Genomic DNA, 21945 nt, shown 5'->3' with positions numbered 1-21945 from the left:
CAGCTGTCTTATTAAATCTAAACTTCATCACACTGTTAAACCTTAGGAGAGTCCCTTGTTGCTTACTGGATGTTTGGCATTTCTCAGTGGCTCTCTAGAGCACTCTCACAAATGCGAAGTTTAAAGTGCCCATGGTCCACTGCTGTGAGGATCTGAATTTATAATGAAGTGCTTGAACCCAAAGGATTTACAGCTCCTGGATAGCAGGCAGCCTGCCAGCCTGGTAGTGACTAACTTTGGAGTTTCACTAATGAGAAGGGCTGACCGAACAGCCAGAAAACAGCCACTTTGGAAGGCAAATGAGAAGAGCAAATGAGAGTTTATAAGGGAAAGAAAAGACAAGACAGTGCCTTGAACATAACTGCTGCCATGATAGGAAATTATATTTAAATGAGCTCCAAAAGGAAATATAATCATTAAAGAAGGGAAGAGAAATGCAATCTGAAAGGGCAATATACAAACACATGCAAGTTCATGCATCCTATGGACATATAAACACTTAAAAATACTTAAAACATTAATAATATATTATCTTAATATGAATCCTTTTCTTTTAATTTTATAAATCACTTAGGTTAGCTTAAATAAACCTGCTGCTTAGCATCCTTATCTAAGACACTTAAAAACAAAACATTGTCAGTGATGATTTCTACATACATTTGCATAGTAAATGAAAATGTGGTTTTCTCCTCAGACCAAACTTATGCATTCTCACCTTGAACATGGTGCTGCCTAACTGTGCAGGGGACATACTGACCACCACCCCAGCCTGCTGCAGGGCAGCGATCTTCTCCTTCGCACCTCCTTTTCCTCCAGCAATAATGGCCCCAGCATGGCCCATTCGCCTGCCTGGTGGAGCGGTCAGGCCAGCGATGAATGACACAACAGGTTTGGCATCAGGACCCTGAAAAACATAAAACACCAAGATATTCAAATCCTTACTCAAAGCACTTCCCTGAACCTTTCTCAAACCAGAAATGCACATAATACAGTGCTGCAAATTACTTATGGAAACAAAAAGCAAATACAATACAATTGGGTATACATACTGTGTTTGTTCTAGGGGGCAATAAGCATAAAGCCATCTTCATTTAAAATTTCTAGAATCAATATAATGTTTTGTAATTCCATTTTAAATGTTTTATTCTGGGATGGATGTTCCATTCTGTCACTCAAACCCAGGACCCAAGAGCTGTGAAGCAGCCACGTGAACAACCACAGCTGCATACAAGCATGTTACATTAACATTAAATAATAAACAACTTTAAGCAGGCAGCTTCTCAGTTAACTGCATTGTTTTTTATTTAATTATTAATTCCCAAGGCAGCATGATGCAGCGCAGTGGTGAGCATTGCTGCCTTGTAGTGCTGCAGCCCTGGGTTAAATTCTAGACCAATTCTTCCCATGTTTGCATGAGTTTTTACTTGGTGCTCCTGGTGACCCTGAGTTAAAGTCGCGAGGTGATGGATCGATTATTAATTCCAGCATTCTATATTTTGATTAAAAACAAATAAGCCTTGATACTAGTACCTACATCTGCCAAGTTAAAAAACAACTATAACAATAACAGAAACAGAAGTATACCAAAGACACTAAAGATACATTTTTAACAGTTTTCATAATAAAGTTGTTGGGGTTATTATCATTTACTCAGGCACACTTATTCCTTTTTTGTGTTATATTTTACTACCTTTTTGTTCTTATGATTACACCACCTACACTTTCAGCCTTTTTTCTTTGTCACCTCTGTGTAACAAATGACTTCTTTACACAATCAAAATAAAACTTGTCTGAGGCTCAAGCTAAATTTTGTGAGATTAAGTTACATGGTAGTGAATCGATTATAGTGTCTTGAAGGATACTGTCCTTGGTGATGCTGCATTGAAACTGAAAAGATTAATTTCTGAAATGCTGCTATTGTCTAAATCAAAAATCCTATTAATATGTATAGATTTTATAGCAAATAATTCCTTCTATTGCAATGGCCTTGTTTTAAATCTATTTTATTGTCTTTCTACCAAGAATAATCACCTATGCGAGACAGCTGTAATACTGCACTAGGTCAAATGTTAAATGAAAGGATTAAGGGTAGACATGAATCTTATTAGCTTTTAATAACTCTTTAATTTTTCAATATAAATGCATTGCATGAAATGCAAAAGCACTTTATATATGCATAAGCAAGATTAATACCTCTTACTAATATCAGACACTCACCCGAAGAACAAGATTAATAAGTAACACTAAAGCAACAAAAAAGTATTGTATTTTGACAACAAACACAAATGTCATGTTTTGCACAGCTTTCAACTGAGCCAGTAATATTTGCAAGAGGCACAAAATCATTTTACAATGGATATTGTCTTTGAGCTAGAATTGTTATTAATATATCTTCATTGATTAGGCCCTCCTGAGGAGTTCTTTTTCCTTGCATGAGGTATTCATACATAATGGATTTATTTGCTCATCATCTGCATTACCTTTATAAATTAATCAAATAATTTATACTGTCATACAATATCCTTTTTATCAACAAAACGGAATGTTCTGAAATTAAATGTATAGCTGACACCAAATCTATCAAGGGTATGCAGTTAGAAAAAAATGCAAGCAAACATTCAGTATCCATTGCATAAATAAATGAAAAGGTGACAACTGTTTTACTATTGTTATTGTTTATAATTGTTAAACTAAACAATCCATCTAAAATAACTGCTGATTTTCCTAATTATACAATGTTCAAAATAATTTACACTCCAGCATTCAGTAGTCTGTTGATCTTTCTTTGAATTTCCTTAACATAGAGAAAGTGCTACATGAAGGAGTTCTCCAAGTCCTTCAGATTAAACAACACTTGCTCTTGTGAACTGCTTTTGTTACTTTATAGCACAGATGTTTTACTGGATTGCAGACTGGTGATTGGCCATCACGATCGCAGTAAATCACAGTACATTTGGTGTTTTTCAGGTCATACTGCCCAAGAGAGCCGACTACCGGAGAGCCCACATGGGTGCAAACTTGAGTTTCTTTGCAATCAAGTTTGGGAATTAGGTTTATGGATAAACAAAATTTATGTACTAGCCACACTCTTGGAGAATATCCAAACATTCAATCTGTGTTCGTTCTGAACACATCACATGGTCCCATTTGACTTTTGAGTCAATTAGTTGCTAATTGGAAAATTCATTTTTCTTTTTGCATTTCCATGGAATTGTACCTCAGACCCCAGATTCATGAGGAGAATCACAAATGATAGTCTTAGAGACACTGTATCCCAACAATATATAGCTTTGCTGAATGTTCCCAATTTCTGCCCTTGGGCATGAGATATCCCCCAAAACTCTTTTTTTCTGACGTACATTTCAATAACTTGCCTTTGTTCTACCTATCCTTTCAGAGTTGGGTTTCTTAGTGATGGATGTTTTATTATATTGATCAGTACAGTTGTTGAGGTCTTAGGTCTTTGAACTATTCTAGTTTTCCCATGCTGAATTAGTACTGTGTATTTTACTTGTGTTCAGCACCCTTGAAAAGCAATTAAGTTGACTTTCAGGCTTTTATAAACTTTCTGAGGCTTTGTGAAACTACATGATCACTGAAAAACAGATGATTACACTGACTTTATTGACATTTATTTCACTGTGTGAATTTGTTATGTTTTTGTTTCATCCAATACTGACAGTATTGGAAATATTAAAGTTACATTTTATCTATGCAACATACTGAGTGTTTCTTTTGCTGAAACTAATTTTCAGATATCAAGGTGGGCAGAACAATGCACAGTGGTTAGCATTGCTGCTTTGCAGTGTTTGGTTCCTGGGACCTGGGGTGCTATCTCCGTGGAGTTTGTATGTTTTACCAGTTTTAGCGTAGGTTTCCTCCAGGTACTCCAGGTTCCTCCCGTAGTCCAAAGACCTAACGGTAGGATAAATGGCTTCAGGGAAAATTAGCCCTGGTGTAAGTCTGGTGTGCATGCCTTTATGTCTGTGTCTGAGTGTGTCCTGGGATGGTATATCCTGAGTGTGTCCATTTAGGGTATATCCTGCCTTGAGCCCATTGCTTGCCAGGATAAGTGCTGAAAACACCCTCCCAAATCCTGTATTGGATAAAGCTGTTAGAATGGATAGATGGATCAAGGTTATGAGTTAACTGGAAACCAAGTATATGTCTCATATATTAAAGTATTTTTAAATATATACATTTGCAGTGTTAAATTTCAAGTAATAATTTTATGAAGACAGGTAAAAATCCTGAAGGGCTGCTAAAGTCATTCAAATTTGATATAGTCTGCTTGAGTGTTACCCTATCCTAACGATTCCCAACAGCAGGTAGTAGCTGCTAGTATATGCTTCAAATGCAAAAGCTATTAAATGTTTATTGTTAAATAAAATAGCATGTGTTAGCTTTCAATCTTAGAGTGCTTGAGACAGCCACATTTTTGTTTAATTGCTTGATATAAATCATTTAGGTTTCTAGCTCATCAAATCCCTCAGACAATTTCTTCATAACCTCAAAATATTTTAAACATTCCAAGGATATGACAGCACATTCATATTAAACAAGGAACACTAAGTGTCAGTAAGTAAAATCAAAAGTTACATTTGTACAGTTTAGAACATATAAATTGTTACAAAATTCCTTGAAACTTACTCATGCATTCTAACTTTAGAAGACCACAAATGTTAAAAGAACCTTTTAAGCACAGAAACCAACAAGCCCCAAGAGTGTGTATATAAATGTCAAAGACAAATACACATCCTTACAGAATTATGTTGTTTTAGATATTCTGCAGCATCTTCCTCTGCATTTCCTCCAATCTCTCCAATCAGGATAATTCCCTCTGTTTTGGGGTCCTTCAGGAAAACTTCGAGGCAGTCAATGAAGTTTGTTCCATTGAAAGGATCTCCACCAATTCCTAACAAAGATGTAGAGTTTAAAAACAGTGATAAGGTGTTTTGAAAACTGTATTACGGTTAATCCAATGGAGGAATTATTTCTTGATTACTCCACTGTTGTATTATAGTATGTCAAAGATAACAATTAGAGCATAATAGCTCAAGTGATAAAACGGTCATTGTTGGACTTTGCTATTTGCAAGACAAAATGCTTTATGGGTCTTAAGGCGATTTAGTTGTAGAAGTGTTAATCTTCTAGGAAAAAACAGTTCACATACTCACCTATACAAACTAGCTAATGACTTTAGATGACCTAACATGCATGCATGTGTTCATCTATTTCTATATATATTCATTCTTGGCCCTTTTATTTTATTTTAGACATTTTATTTTAGGAACAAAATCTGAAACTATAAAAGCCAAATGAAACATCCCTATCAGGAAAAGCTTTAGACCTCTTAGCACTTTTAAATGCCAGCTAAAAAGAGAAGTCCAGCAAATGTTCCAATACCCTTACTACATGGAAGGTATGTGTGCACATGGCTATAACAGCATAGAAAGAAGATAAAACATAGGAAGAAAGAACCCAAGGTTGATTTTTCAAAGGTTTGCAATTTTCACTGTTGACCCCACCCTGGGCTCAGAGGAAACCTGGGCTCTAGGTTCAAACCAGAAGAAGCTTAAGCTACAGAAAAGCTGCATTAAATTGTGGAAGAAAAAGTCTAAATCAGCAACATCACAAAAACTCAGTGTTAACAAGGGTTAATGTTAACATAACAAGAGTCATTTGATTAATTTTGGAAACAGAATAATTTTTGTTCTTGCTATTTAATTTGTAAAGTATATATAAACATAGGCATTATCACTGACTGTTACAAATACACTTTATTTGAAGTCATTCTTCAAATTCCATATACATGTTGACCACATTAAACACACTTCTCCTTTTCAATTTTATATAGATGGTCTACAATTATTTGTGAATACAGTATATAAAACAAGTATTCTCTTGTCTGAATATCAAAATTGTTTTTTTGAATCTGCTGATCATTTAAGCATTTCACCTTGAGACCAAGGACAAGTACGTTTAGAGGCAGAGATATCTATATAAATGTGTTATAATAACCTCAGTGACATAATAGCATTCTGTACCATGAATAAACAGTTATGACAGTTAAGAATACATCATTGTTAGAAAAAGTTCCTTGCAAATCAATTGAACACACTGATTTATTTTTATATCTTATTTAAAAAAAAACAGTTGAAAAAAATGATTCCAATCGGTAAAATAACCAATGAAGCACACAAAAACATTTTCCTTTTGTAAAGATTTGAAAATGTTGAGTGCATTAAAAATACAGAAGAAATACAGTAACATAAGAACTGAAAACCATTACTTGATTCAATACTAGTGTAAATAAAATTCTTAAACCAAAAAATGTGCTCTTTTGTACCAACAAAAAAGTGACATTTCCATCATTTGTTACCTTAAGTGCCTCCACTCATAATTAACAGATTTAAGAATCGCAAAGGTATTGTGTCAAGGTCGACAGAAATCTAGGGCCACATTTAAAGAATAATGCGGATAGTTCAACAAGTAATTTGCTGTTTTAAATATATTTTAAATATTCAATAGGAAACTTTGCTCATGACCATTTCAGAGGTAACAAAAAAATGGAAATTTGACTTTTTTGTTCACAAATGCATTCAACTTGCTTGTTTGTGAAAAAGCAGTAATTGCAATTATTGTGATCAAATTATAAATCAGGAAAGGAAAATGTTCTAAAAATCAACATCAAAGATTAAACCCAAGAGAATCTAGTGCAGTTTCCCAGGTCTATAATGTCCCGTTTCTATCCTTATGAAAAAATACAATGGATAATTGCATGTTGCATGTAGACAATATCAAGAAAAACAAGGGACTATTAGTACCAGGGCATGGAAAGCAGAGGTCAGCACAAGGCAGTCCTTCTCTTAGTGGGATTATTGGAAAGAAAGGAATCCTCTTCTTAAAAACCATATAAAAAGATCTAAAACAAACTACTCCCAAAGTAATCACAACCGGAGAGTCCAACACCATAAAAAAAAAGCCCGGACCTCCTTCGGAGGAATAATTCACACAACTCTACATGGTACCAGTGAGACCAATTAAAAAACATCTCTTAGGTCTTAAGCAAATTTTGTGAGTGAAACTGAAGTGACTCATCTGGTGGTCAGGGCTTCTTGAAGTACAAAACAAGTTACAGCTATCACAAGAAAAGTATTCACTTGCATGAGGAGTATCCCTATCCAAACACCATTAATCATTAGTGGTTTATTTAATTTTAATTGTGCTTTCAATTTTAATTTTAATATGTATGTATAGCCTGCAGACACCGGTTCTGTTTATTCCACTACCTGCATTTGGCATATTGTGCTGAAGAACAGACAGAACTTCTGTGCCTTTGAGAATACCTTTAGCACACATTGAAGAACAAAGGCAAAAACAGAAAAATAGGTATTTGATACAATATAACTTTAATAGAGACCTTGGAATGTACCAAGGTGTTTGTCTTTCAAAGCGTCTGCAAGTGCACAGATTCACATTTTAGACCACTGAGGGAGATCAACTGAGCCAAACAGTGCAGCTAACCCCATCCATGTAATTTTCATGTCTGCATGCAAGCACATTAGCAGATATACTTCAAAGAGGCATTACTTACCAACACAAAGAGATTGTCCCAACCCAACCTGTGTGGTCTGATGGACTGCTTCATATGTGAGGGTCCCTGACCTAGAGACAATTCCTGATAAAGAAGTAGGAAGTTTTTCTTAATATTCATCTGTGTTTAGATTTTATCATTACCATCATCATAACCTTTACCGGGTAAAGAAATCCTTAATGTGTTTGTTTCTAATGTTTTCATTGTACTGTGGCTATCAAAAATATTAATACCCCTTGAGTTAACATGTAATGGAAGTTACTTTGGCGGTGACTTTTGTCCTGCTCTAAGATGAATCTTCTCCGAAGTCACAAGTCTCTTGCAGACTGCAACAGGTTTTCTCCAGAATTTCTCTGTACCTTTCTGCATTTATTTTGCCTTCTATCTTCACAGTTCTTTTGGGCCCTGACACAGCGAAGAATCCCAAAAGCATGATGCTGCCACCACCACACATCATGGTAGGGAAGGTGAAGAATGATGTACATTGTTATGCTGGCTCCAAACATAGTGCTTATAACAAAACAGCGATTGGAGTGTGGCAACATTCTCTCTTTCAATAAATTTTCTTCAGATACAGTGCTCTTGCTACTGGCTCGTTAGTCTTTAAATACTTTATATACAGCAACAGCCTGTTTCTGCCGTCTAAGATGCTGGTATTCTCTTGCATCTATCATGGTGCGGGATAAAGTATCTAAAAACTACCCTTGGAAACTACTGTCCCTCTAAGACAGCTCCCCTGGCAGCATTACAATTTATAATTAATCTAGGAGGATCTAAATATTTTTTTATCTTGATATTATAGAGTTTTTTGTGTCAATCAATGGTATAAATTTCAATTAAATACATTCTGATTCCCATACTCTTAACAATAAAATGTGAAAAAAATCCAAGTGGGGTGAATACGTTTGATAGCCACTATACGGTTCATAATGAACAACTAGAACATTCTTTTCTGGTCAAGCCTTCTGCACAAAGCTTGAATTCAAATATGAATGTATTTAACATTTTTCAGAGGAATAGGAAGAAGATATCCTTACTGAATTTACCATGATGGTAAAGTTTGAAAGAGAGCTAACAAATACCCAGTGTATTTTCTTCTCCTTTGAAAACAATACCTCGTTAAAGATTTATTTTTAAATATAGTACTTCAAACTCTTAACATCTATCTTTTTTTAAAACATTATTATCAAGTATGAATGGAAACGGTATTAACACTGAATGAGTGTAGATATAAATACAAACACTATACCAGATTCATTTAATCATTTTATCTTATCTATATATATGGGCACATACTGTGTGCCATAATACACAAGTATGGACAATAATGGACAACAGATACATTTATATACTCCAATCCAACAATGTTTCTTAAAGAACAATGCAACCTTCACCCTGGATGACAATTAATTACTTCACAGAGCATTTTTATGGATTTTTGCAGCACCCACCTACACACAACATGTTATCACTTTGACTTCAAGTACAAGACAGAAATTTATGATTTTGGTCCAATTAAGTTATTTTCATTTTATTTGTTTACACTAAATAAAATAAACATACACCATAACCTGAGAAAAGAATTTTGCTGCTGAATAAATATAAAAATATTAATAAAAGTACAAGGATGTACTATAGACTTGTTTGTATAGACAAATGTGGATTTAGATCAGTAGGGATAAAGGCAAGGCAATTTTGAGACAATTTTAAATTTCTTTTACAGCATTGCATTTAGAAATCTAACTTAACAGATTTAACCTTTTAGATAATGGTCATTAAAACTGTTTTTGTTAAGCCAAGACTTAAGATCTGTATTGGAAGTTTCACTTTACATTGTATAAATGTATATTTCAGTGTTTTGCTTTACTATAGCATACAAAACAGGTATTTCAGCTTGCAAAAAAATATCAAAAAAGTTTGATGAAAACATTGTTTGTTACTACTGGGACCTAAGTGAAAGACCAAAATACAGTACTGCCTTGCTTAGTGCTGAGGATGCTTTCCAGAAGAAAGAGCAGTGGGAATCAGTGCTAATGTCAATTACAGCATGGGCACAAAGTGGATGTGTTCCCAGGAGCTTTTTTCCCCCATACATGTGAACAATGTATGAGGGTTTCACTGTCAGTATCAGTAAAGGCATTCTGATATTAATTCCAATTTTAACTTACAGTTACAGAAGAAATACATATAACTTGGCTATGTGTCAATACACTCAGTCAGAGCTAGCATAGATTAAAAGATGTCTACCTTCAGTCTTCCAACTTAGTAGATTTGGATACTGATGGGAAGAGCTATATATATTTACCAGCAGCTACATCACCCTGCAACTCACAACTGGCAACCCACTGAAGTTAAGCAGGTGTGAGCCTGGCCAGTACCTGGATGGGAGACTTCCTGGGAAAGCTAAGGTTGCTGCTGGAAGAGGTGTTAGTGGAGCCAGTAGGGGGTGCTAACCCTGTGGTCTGTGTGGGTCCTAATGGCAAATATAGTGATGTTGATACTATACTGTAATGGCTTGTTTCAGAGAGACGTAAAACCGGGGTCCTGTCTCTCTCTGGTCATTAAAAATCCCAGGGGATTTCTGAAAAAGAGTAGGGGTATTACCCCGGCATCATGGCCAAATTTCCCCCCCGGCCTTTACCAGTCATGATTTCCTAGTAATCCCCATCTACGATTTGGCTTCATCATTCCATTCTCCTCCCCGCTGTGGTGAGTGTACTGTGCACACTATGGCTGCCATCGCATCCATTGTTTGCTAATGTTCTTTTTTTAAGGCTAAACCCACAACTTTTCCGTTTAGGGTATGATATTAGAGCCAAATTTGATTCTCCCGTTCACAAAAAAGCACTGAAGGTACTGATATTAAATGCAAAATCAACCACTACCCCTGGACAAACACAGTAACAAAACTGCAGATATTGTTACTCTCGCACCAGTAATAGAGTGCTTGAACTTAACAGTGCCGATTACTGGAGGTCAAAGCCACTATACATGGTCACGTGATCACCTGAAAAAGACAGCGCGATATCTCAGGAATTAAAGCAAATGATAAGCTGCAAATAAATGAGACTGGTTTGGTTCTCCTACAACACTGTAGTGGGGTTGAGTGAGGTAAGACCCTTAAAAAGACGGTGTTATATCTCAGAAACAAAAGCAGCTGGGAAGCTACTTTCAATGGCAAAAACCAGCACCAATGCAGTGCTAACGAATGAAAGTGGTTCAGTTCTCCTACAACATTGTAGGGAGGCTAAGTATGGTTGAATATTATTTCAACATTACCTCAAAGCATTACTTCCAATCAGTCAGCATCATAATTGTAAGCCATTATTATCATTAATCTCACTTACCAATTCTTCCCTTCTTATGAATATGACCAGGCATAATTCCAATCTTACATTCCCCTGGCTGTAAAAATGAAATGATCTTCATTAACAAGGTATGAACCATTAACCTTTTTTTTTAACAATAATACATAAAAATGGTTACAAAGCAGAGAAGCCATGCAGTCCTGTTAATTTGGTTGCTAGTAGCTAACTGATCTAAGGAACTTTCATGAGGAAACACTTCTAAAAATCTAAATATACAGTTGCAAGAAAAGGTTTGTGAACCCTCTGGAATTACCTTGATTTCTGCATTAATTACTTATAAAAATGTGGTCTGATCTTCAACTAAGTCACAATAATAGACAAACACAATCTGCTTAAACTAATAACACACAAACAAGTGTACTTCTTGATTTCAGTACTGAACACATCGTCACAGTCTAGGTTGGAAAAAGTATGTGAACCTCTAGGGTAATGACTTCTCCAAAAGCTAATTGGAGTCAGGTGTTCCAATAATGAGATGAGATTGGAGGTGTGGGTTGGAGGTGTCCTGCCCTATAAAAAAGGCAAACAAAGGTTGGTTACTGACAGAGTCTGCTCTTCTCAAGAAAGAGTTCTTCCTCACGTGAACCATGCTCCAATCAAAAGAAATATCAGAGCAACTTAGATGAAGAATTGTAAAGATGCATAAAGCTGGAAAAGCCTACAAAAGCATTTCTAAAGGCCTGGGTGTTCATCAATACACAGTTAGACAAATTGTCTACAAATGGAGGAAATTCAGTACTGTTGCTCCTCTCCCTAGGATGGGCTTCCTGCAAAGATCACGGCAAGAGTGCAGCGTGCAATGCTGAGGGAGGTGAAAAAGAACCCTAGGGTAACAGCAAAGGACCTGCAGAAATCTCTTGAACTTGCCAAAGTCTCATGTGTCATGTGTCCACTATCAGAAAAACACTAAACAAGAATGGTGCTAATGTAAGGACACCACAGAGAAAACTACTGCTCTCCAAAAAAAACATTGCTGCACCTCTCAAGTTTGCAAAAGACCACCTGGGTGTTCCACAATGCTTCTGGGACAATGTTCTGTGGATGGATGAGACAAAAGTTTAACTCTTTGGCAGAAACGCACAATGCTATGTTCAGAGGAAAAAAAAGCACTGCACACCAACACCAAAACCTCATCCCAGCTGTGAAGCATGGTGGAGGGAGTATCATGGTTTGAGGCTGCTTTGCTGCCTCAGGGTCTGGACAGCTTGCTATCATAGAGGGTGATGTAACAAGACAATGACCGAAACACAGTGATAAATCAGCAACAGAATGGCTTAAACAGGAGAAAATGTGTGTTCTGGAATGGCCATGAGAGTCCAGACCATAACCCAATTGAGATACTGTGGCATTACCTGAAGAGAACTGTTCGCACAAGGAATCCCAGAAATATCAATGAACTGAAATAGTTTTGAAAGGAGGAATGGTCTAAAATTCCTCCTAACCATTGTGCAACTCTCCTCAGCAGCTACAGGAAACATTTAGTGGAGGTTATTGCTGCTAAAGGAGGTTCTACCAGTTACTAAATACAAGGGTTCACATACTTTTTCCAGCTGGACTGTGAATGTTTAAATGATGTGTTCAATATTGACAAGAACAAGTACAATTGTTTGTGTAATATTAGTTTAAGCAGATTGTGTTTGTCTATGTGTTGAGAATCAGACCATATTTTTATGAGTAATTAATGCAGAAATCCAGATAATTCCAAAGGGTTCACAAACGTTTTCTTGTAACTGTACCAGAAGATGTGCTCAGTTTGTGCTCCTTGTTGTTTCTTGTTCAAAGAAATATAACAAGTTTGTTGAGACCTACTATATGACCATCCCATAGATATTACAATACATATTATCATCTCATTTAGGTCTAATTATTATTAGTTTTATCATATTTAATACAAAAAATCATTTTCAGAAGCATTTCCATTTTAAACATGTCTTATTTGTTCCAGACATTTTGCTTCTACCTTTACAGTTTTCTTTGGTGTTATAATACTAAAAAAATAGTATTGGGATTTCAGTAATGGGATTTTAGGTTCCATTGACATATTATCTTGCTTTCCCTTCTCTCTTTTCACTGGTGCATACAGTTATCTGTTAATCTGTTTTCCTAAATACTGGATAATTATCTTTTTTTAATAAGTTTTCTTTCTTTTTACTATTATTCTTAATTGATGTATTATGCCACGTGGTCTACTGTTTTCTAGCTTTTAATTACTCCTAGGATTAACCTGTTCTCTGCTTCATACAGAATCTATTTAAATTGTCATCCATTGCCTACTACTGTGTATCATATTCTGTTTTTTTTTAATCCCGCCTCTCTTTCATAGCTTTCTCTCCCAAAATTCTACACCTTTGTTTTTGAGTATATAAAGCCTCAGACATACTTCAGGCCACAATTAGATCACATGGTTCTTTCACTTCTGCTGTCTTTTATCTGTTATCATTAATCATCTGTTATCATTAAAGAAAACTAGATACAGTTTCTCCCTTTAGTAGGAGTTCTGACAAACTGATTAAGAAACCAGTTGTTAGCCATGTCTACCATTTCATTTTTCAACTGCTGACATCCTGCATGGTTTTCTCCATATCTGTGTGAGAAACATTATGATGTCTCACGATAACAACTTTTTCCTTACACATATGAAGCTGATTTCATTTAATTGCAATACAATTTATGTCTGCATCTGGTAGTTTTTACCATATTCCTAACACTGGATTTTAAATAATATTTTATATAACATTATTCAATAATATAATTTATATAATATTATATAATTCTGACCCATATAGATTCTAAGATGCTTGATTCCCCATGCTTTTGTGCTTGAATGCTATATTTGATTTACAGTACTACACCTCTTTATGTCTCTATGGTAGGTATTCCTATGTAACTATTGAATATGCTTAAATAGAGAGCGTACAGATTGTGAGACTATCAGCAGGACACACAATTGTATTTTAAAGGCAGTTGTATGTGTTAATAAGAATGTACAACAAGATATTTACATTTTAGAATTATATTTAAACAGTGAGTGATACAGTATTGTTCTTCTGTTACCTATATACACAAAAAAATATTGTAAATGAATAAAATATTTTTCTCCCCAATGTTTTAATATTCTGAAATGTGAATTAAACATTAGACAACATATAATTAATGCTGCAAATTGTAATTCTATTTTGATAGAAATACCAACTAATCTTTATTTTTAATTTAAGTCACCAATTTATTATAATACAATTTATAAAACATAACCGACTTAAATCTCAAATATAGTTACTCACAAAGTAAAAATGTTTTTAGGTACTTACATTAATGACTCCTGGACAGTTTGGGCCAATGAGACGGGTTTTGTTTTGGCGGATCAACTTGTGTTTAACTCGTACCATGTCCTGCTGGGGGATGCCTTCTGTAATACACACGGCCAGTGGAATTTCAGCATCAATGGCCTCTATGATAGCAGCACCAGCAAAGGGAGGAGGCACATAGATAACTGTGGCATCAGCCCCAGTTCCATCCTTGGCCTAAGGAAGATCATATGTATTATTTCAGTGAATGACGAGTGCACTTTGCAGGACAGTAAAAAGAAATACTCCCACATAGCTCAGCAAGTAAATGTGCTTGTTCAAATCAAGTCTATAGCCCAAAGTTAATAGTCCACGTTTGTGCTAGCTGAACAAAACTGGTCCACGAGTTGAGAGCTACATTAGCACTCCAACTGATGCATAATCAGCTATAATGGCTGCGAGATTCAGATTACAAAGAACTGTGTATGATTCAATAGCTTGTAGGTTCGAAAATTGCACCCATTTATAGAGGTGGTTATTTTAATGGAGCAATATTGATTAAGTACTTTGCTCAAAGGCACAACAACAGGATCTCACCTGGAATCTGAACCTACAACCCTCCAGTTAAAATCCCAGAATCCTAATCACAGCTCCAAACTGCTGCCACACTTCTTCACCTGGCTCATGCTGGAATTAGGGTTGCACAGTGAGCTGAGGTGACAATGTCACATTATCATAAACCAAGACTACTTCCATAATTATAATTACACAGTCAACTACAAATTACATAGTATAATGTAGATACATAAGGGTACCTATAAAACAACCTATTGAAATAGGAACCAAAAAGGTAAAGAATGAATAATACAACAAACTAAAACCTTAATAATACAGCTAAAAAGAAAAACAAGTCATAATTATGACTTAAGAATTCAAAGTTGAAACAAAGAAATGCTTCTGAAGTCAGATTAGTTCATATAATAAAATGACAAACTAAGAAACAATCTGAGTTTTGAGCAGTGTTTTATAGTCTTATCGAGTCCCCGTACGAAATGTCAAGAGGATGCTACTGCAACACAGCTTCAGTTTCTCAGATAAAGAAATGCAATAGAAACACTGGTATAACAAATAAAAGGCCAAAACCAGTTAAGGAGTACCACAAACATACTTTATGTTTAAACTAATGCTTGCATCCTGGTAATGAAATCAAACATACTTTGACAACACTTTAAATCAATCAGGATAATCTGGACGTTCCAAAAGCCAACGTGCAACCATCTCTATTGTTACCATGTGATTTTATTCACAGCTGAATAACGATGACAGAAAATTCATTTGGAGGTGCTATGGACATAAACACACTAACATAAATGTCCTTTAGAAAGAAAGATAAATATGGTAATAAGTGCAACCATACAGTCAGGTATTTTCTGGTATTTTTTGTGCTAGGCACAATCATATGGCAGTGCCATAGCCACAGTCTTACCAGCACTTCATACCCTTTCATAAAAAAAAGGAAAGGTTAAGCATGAAAGAAGAACATTTAACACATCTTGCTTATTTGCTCGTAGCCAACTGATTTGAGTGTCTTGTCTTACTTTTTCTTAAAAGCTTTGATAACATGGCTGGGTTGCTTGTTCAAGACTCTTCAGTTTGTCTTTTTATAGATTTCTCATATTGTGAAGATAAAAATAAGGCTGCAACATAAACACCTAAATTCACAGGTAGCTTATTTTCATGACAATAAGAGGACTTCCCTACCTAAGTATCTCTGCTACATTGACATGTCAAGAACAACAAACATAAATCCTAAATGATCCAATCCCAAAGTGATCAGATAGAAAACTAGTTGTCATAATCTACCAATCCAACAAATGACTTGACTGAGACAGGAGACCGTGTTGTAGAAATATAGAAGTGATCATGTGACACAAAGACACCACAAAGCCTACAGTCTCAATGCTGTCATTTCACTAAAGATGGTGTCATGGTACTATGTATTTTGTAGAGTTCATTTGTTTAATGCTTAGTATATACTATACAGTGTGTCAGCTGTGCTGTTGGTGGAAACTACTATTATAAGCAGTATGTTTACAAATTTGAGTTTTACAATAATATAAAACAAGCTTAAACAGATACCTATTCAAATCAAGATTAGTAAAATCCACTTCAGGTGGAAATAAAAAAAAGCCTGCTGCATGACTAATCAGTGCTTTCCCCCCAATATAAGGCGGCAGGGTAACACAGGTGTCATGAGTACATTTTCAAATGTGAAAATGATTAGATGTAATTCATCCAAGTCACATGTTAATTTTGTATCGACTTATTACTGTATAGAAATATCAAATGAAAGGTAGCTTCCACTATACATAGATGGCATTCTATAATCTAACTCTTCAGAACTGGTTTGATTGCCATATCTGCTGATTGTAATTAAAATACTATGACGTAGTAACAGAAAACAATATGACAATTTACAATATGTATTAAGAAACTCCTGGCATCTCAATCTCAGATAACTCTTTGGTATTGTTCTTAATATGCACATTCAAGCAATATTAACATCTGCACTTAGACCTATTTTCTAATGATACAAAACATTCATTCTTTTTCATGAGTTATGGTTACCATCTAATTGTGCACCTGTGAATAACTTACTGGTCCGTATATCTGACCACCTTTTAATTAGAATGGAGGATTATTTGTAATGTTACATGCAAGGTAATCAGTAGTGTCAGTGTTAATATAATTCTGTTCCTCATCTCAGTTTTTAAGTAGTTTAGGTGAGAGTACTCCGATACGCACAGCTGTTTGTGCACAGTAATATGCACATACAATTACAGTGCAAAATTTCTCCTGACTTTTCAGAATGAAATCATAAAACTTAAAAAATATATTTTATACTCATGTACATCTCTTGTCTTTGCAATTATTTTAGATGATTAATGTGCTTCTGGTACCTTACTATGTGTTCTCTGAACAGGTCCAATACTGTAATTGTAAATCTTTATAGTGCACTTTTATTTCTTTCTACAGAAATTCTTATGTAAATGTAAATAACTGTTAGAAAATGTATGATTTTAATGCCCAATGAAATTACATTATATAAAAGTATGTAAATAAGTACATAAAACTATTTGATATAAATATGAAAATACTTTAAAAGATTGCCCGTGGGCTTCAACAAAGTTGTATTATCCAAAATTGTTTTATGTACACCCACATTTTTAAATTTGTTTTTATTTTTATAGTTTACATATTGAAAGCACTATATTACCTAGAACACAGTTATGTTACAGTTGCATAAAATGATTAAGTTTGATTGGTTTCAGGAGTTACTATATTCTGAGCCTTGCAGCCACAGGAGTAATGACTTTGAATTTTGCATGCTGATTGCTTCATAATGAAAATAATGAGGAAGATTAACAGATCTCATTTAAAGGGATTACTAGTCTTCATATCATGTGCTAACACAAGAGCATCTATAATGTGAATAGTATGAATAAAAGGGTCTCATGAAAGTTGCATAAACACAGGTCTAAATTCAATTTATCTCAGCTAATGCATGTCTTAAAAGGTAGTAATTAAATACATGCAGCGAGTCAATACCTCCAAGTTGTATGGATATACACTACAAAGCATTACTGAGTCAACCTGTCAGAAAGTACTATGGATATATGAAAGCTCAAATACGTGCCTGTTGATATTTTACCTGTCAAAAGAGATTTTAATTCCAGGCACAGCAACTCAAATACTTATTTTAACAGAATATTTTTTATGTCTGCTTAGTTTAGGCAAAAGGTAGAAAGACATCAAGTCTACACTTGCTTGGTCAGTTGGAGACATGAAGGTCAAAGCTCCAGATAAACACATCTTTTACTTACATTTAAGTCAAAGATTTCAATAAGTAGTATGCAAAATAAACATTAAATGTATTTTATTCATAACACTCAGAAAAATATATTGTACCTGAAGTATTGTAATTATAATAATCCCTGTAGTTGTCCTTTAAAATATACTAACATATGAGCCACTGTGTACTGCACTGCAATAATGAATTTAAAAAATGGTCATCTATAAACCTAAAAATCATAACACTAAATAGTAGCACAGCTTTGAAATAGCTGAGACTGTGCATCCACTTGGAATTTCCCTTCTATGTTGCCAATGACGGCAAAATAATACTTACTAGATCAGTCAGTTCCCATTTTAAATCTGCTTCATGTGCATCTTTGATTTTTCATTTTTTAATCAGAAAGAAATTCTGTATTCTAGACTAAATGAGATTTACAGCTTCTAAAAAAACAAACCACCACCATCAAATTAAGATCTTAATAGAAGGTCTTCTTTAGTACCATCTCTTAACTGAGGAAACATTCTCTACTGCATTAAGTTCATTCCAAAACCATTTAAAATTACAAATCATTTTTAACCATACATATTTATTCAATTCATTCTTACTTTTCCACAGTTCCACATTATGTATTTAAAAAAGGTCAAAGAAAGGTTAAGAAAAAAAGATAATTGTTACCTCTTTCACAGAGTTGAAGACTGGCAGACCTAAGTGGGCTTTACCCCCTTTTCCAGGGGAAACTCCTCCAACTAGTTGTGAGCCATATTCCAGAGCCTGCTGACTGTGAAAGGTTCCCTAGAAAACACAGAATACCTGTCACATTGTGCACAACGCTGAGGTACTAACAGAATTCAATTTTACAATTCAATGCATCTTTCGGTCTACACACTGAAGTTCAAAAAGAATTATGTAGCACATTTACCTTAATCAGTTTGTAGACATGCCTAGTTGATCTCACAAAGAATTACAAATGGTCTCAGAAATTCACAGAAAAAAGGAGTCAATCTAAATGCTTTAAATGGTACAATTAGCAGATGCGTCTAACATTTTATTGAGTCCCTTTTCACCTAGAAAATTTCCATCTTTACAAGAGTTGTATTTCTTTTATTCACACCACTTTTTTCCTCTGTTATAAACTTTCCTGTGATACAACAAAAATGAATGGAGGCATGGCAATTTTTACCCACCTCCTAATCCCTCAGTTGTCACCTGGCAGCTTTTAGAGGGGGCGTACCAAAAGTGTGTACATTTTCAAACCAATAAAACCAGCATTTTAGCAGATTCATTAATAAATGAACAAACAAGAGATTATTTCAGTGTGGACCCCTTGCCTTTGTTGAGTCCTCGAACAGTTTGCTGCTTTAAGTAGCACATAAACCATTGTGAGTTCTGTCAATAACATGTTCAGGAAGATATACTTTCCATCTCTCAAAAAATACTCATAACAGCTTGTCCTGAACCTTACAGATGGATCTTTAGCTAATCTAAATAAATATAGTGAGGTCAGTTTGGGGCAGTTCAAACCATTTTCAAGGCAGATCAAGCAACAAGATCAAGAAAAGTTCACTATCTTCATCACTGTAGTCATCACTTATTTTAATTCTTAATTATTAAATTAAGAATTCCAAATTTGGGCACAAAGATTTTTTTATTGAACAAAACAACGAAAAATTACCATTGGGTGACCAATTTGTTCCCCAATCATCTCTACAACGCCCTTCTATTTTATGACCATAGCAGAGGCACAGCCTTTCTGTTGAACAAATCCATAAATGTCTTTGAAATGTGTGCTGAAATGAACTATCTTTGCTTTCTTTAGAACCACATTTTGTCCAAAACATCAGACCTTCCTCTTAAGTGTAAAAAACTTGGTCAATGACATGCATTGTAAGGTCTCCTGAAAATCAAGAGAGGCTGGCACTGCTAAATATTGTAAATGAACCAACTGAATTGTATTTCCAAGTCAAAGAGGTTTCACTAGGTAATAATTAACAGACTGACAGAGCAGTCAAGTATAGTTATTGTATTTTTAAAACCGTTTCTTCACAGTTACTTAGACTTCCATTGGATATGTAGCCAATGCCTGCTTCAGGTAATTTTTCAAAAATGACAATTAAAAAACACTTTCAGGAGACTGTTCTGACCTTGAAAAATTAACAATAAGCCAGGATAAGAGGAAAATGTTATCAAAAGTAAATCATCAGCTCAACTAGGATGCTAAACTCAACTATACAAACAAACCTTAAATCTCAAGGTGGGACTAGAATAGTTGTTGTTAGATTGTTAGATCTCAACACAATCATTCCACTGCCATCCCAGAGGTTCACAAAGCTAATTTACCTGAGGCCTTTTCCTGTGTTTTTGGACATATTTTTCTTTCAACAAAATTAGGAATCACCAATACTTTTAGAACTGCACTTACTGAGTCCCCTGTGCTCACAGCAGAAATGACATGAATTGAGAGCCCAGTCCAGCTGTTACCGACTAAACTGTAAAGTGCCTGGTACCCCGCAGATCAAGCAGGCAATGTGACAAACCTACAAAATCCCACTGACATTGAGCCAATTGTACTCTAGCACCTGTATAATTTTGGTCACAGATTCACAGATTGCCAATGACATAGCCCACACTCAAGTTTCTTGACTACAGGACTCAGTCAGCAACTGAGAGTGATTTTATGTAAAATATGTAAAATTGGAGCTTGACTGATTGGACCAGTGGTTCACAATTTACAGAGGGTCAAGGTAATGAACAGACCTGCTGACATTCAAACTGCTGTATCTCAGGATCTATTTGAGCTAGACAAATGTTTTTTTGCAATTTATATTGAAAATTGCTTAGTCAGTAGTTTTATCTAAATTACAATAAAAGGAAAGTTGTGTTACCTTTCTTATTGTCCCTTGATCAAACAATTTTTAAAAATGAGAAAAACAATATATTAACCTGAGTTTCTTTACTGCTCTGGCAGAAAACTATATAGCTGTGACCACCTTAGATGCTCTAAGAATATTAAGAAGCCTTTTCAGGGTTTATTTTGTCATTATAATATGTTTATAATTGCAAATGTATTCAATATTGTATGTTTAAAAATGATTATGGATAATTATTTAATATTTTATCACTATCTGCCCAAAAATACTGGGATGATTTTCCATTGAATGCTACTGTCCAACATCTCAGTCAGCCTAAGTATTTAGTGGTACAGGATAACATCTTTAACATATAAATTCTTTGTAACTAGCCACAGGAACAGAAAAGTGACAGAAAATTACATTTTACCAAAACAATTTGATGGAATTAATCACAATTTATTGTTTTGATGAATATATTTGTAATGAACAAAAGGTTGTTCAACTCAGAAGAAAGAGAACTAAATCAGGATTTTAAACATGTGCTAAGCCTATGAGGTAAAAAATCTAGATAATTTTCTGACATTAAAATTGCAACAAATGTCTCAATTATACTATAAAATATCCAGTATTGAAGATTACTTTGGGATTTTTTAGAGAATTATAGGGATTATGGGAGAAAAAGGCTAAAGGCCATTGATTTTTTAAGCTTCAAGCTTTTAAAGGGGCAACTTAACAGATAAAACAATTGCTAACAATTGAAATATACATCTAATTAAAACTAGTTATCAAATGGATCATTTGGTACAGCAATTTAAGTGAGTCTACTAAATTCCTTCAAAACCCCGCAAGTCTCTTTCACTACTGTTTCAATAAAGTTGCACTTTAAATGTGGAGCATTCTTACAAACCCAGAAATAAAACAGCTTTGTGGGCAATGAGTTTCTGTAAAGCAAAAAACTGAAAGGGTACATGGTGTCCTTATTCCCCCATGG

At 34.8% G+C, this 21945-nt stretch overlaps 1 protein-coding gene across 1 annotated transcript in view; it reads right to left on the bottom strand.

Moving 5' to 3' along the window:
- The window catches only part of suclg1 (succinate-CoA ligase GDP/ADP-forming subunit alph), a 31068-nt gene that overhangs the window by 1764 nt on the left and 7359 nt on the right, over positions 1–21945 (bottom strand). The window contains exons 3-8 of the mRNA XM_088918020.1: positions 18781–18897; positions 14274–14486; positions 10945–11002; positions 7598–7681; positions 4764–4915; positions 716–904 (exon numbers count right to left, since the gene is read on the bottom strand). Coding sequence (XP_088774146.1) covers positions 716–904; positions 4764–4915; positions 7598–7681; positions 10945–11002; positions 14274–14486; positions 18781–18897 — 813 coding nt within the window. The remainder of the gene's footprint in view (positions 1–715; positions 905–4763; positions 4916–7597; positions 7682–10944; positions 11003–14273; positions 14487–18780; positions 18898–21945) is intronic.

This window comes from Atractosteus spatula, chromosome 1, assembly GCF_055471065.1.
Source record: "Atractosteus spatula isolate fAtrSpa1 chromosome 1, fAtrSpa1.hap1, whole genome shotgun sequence".
In the NCBI taxonomy this organism is placed as follows: domain Eukaryota; kingdom Metazoa; phylum Chordata; class Actinopteri; order Semionotiformes; family Lepisosteidae; genus Atractosteus; species Atractosteus spatula.
This window is presented reverse-complemented; position numbering and strand designations above follow the sequence as displayed.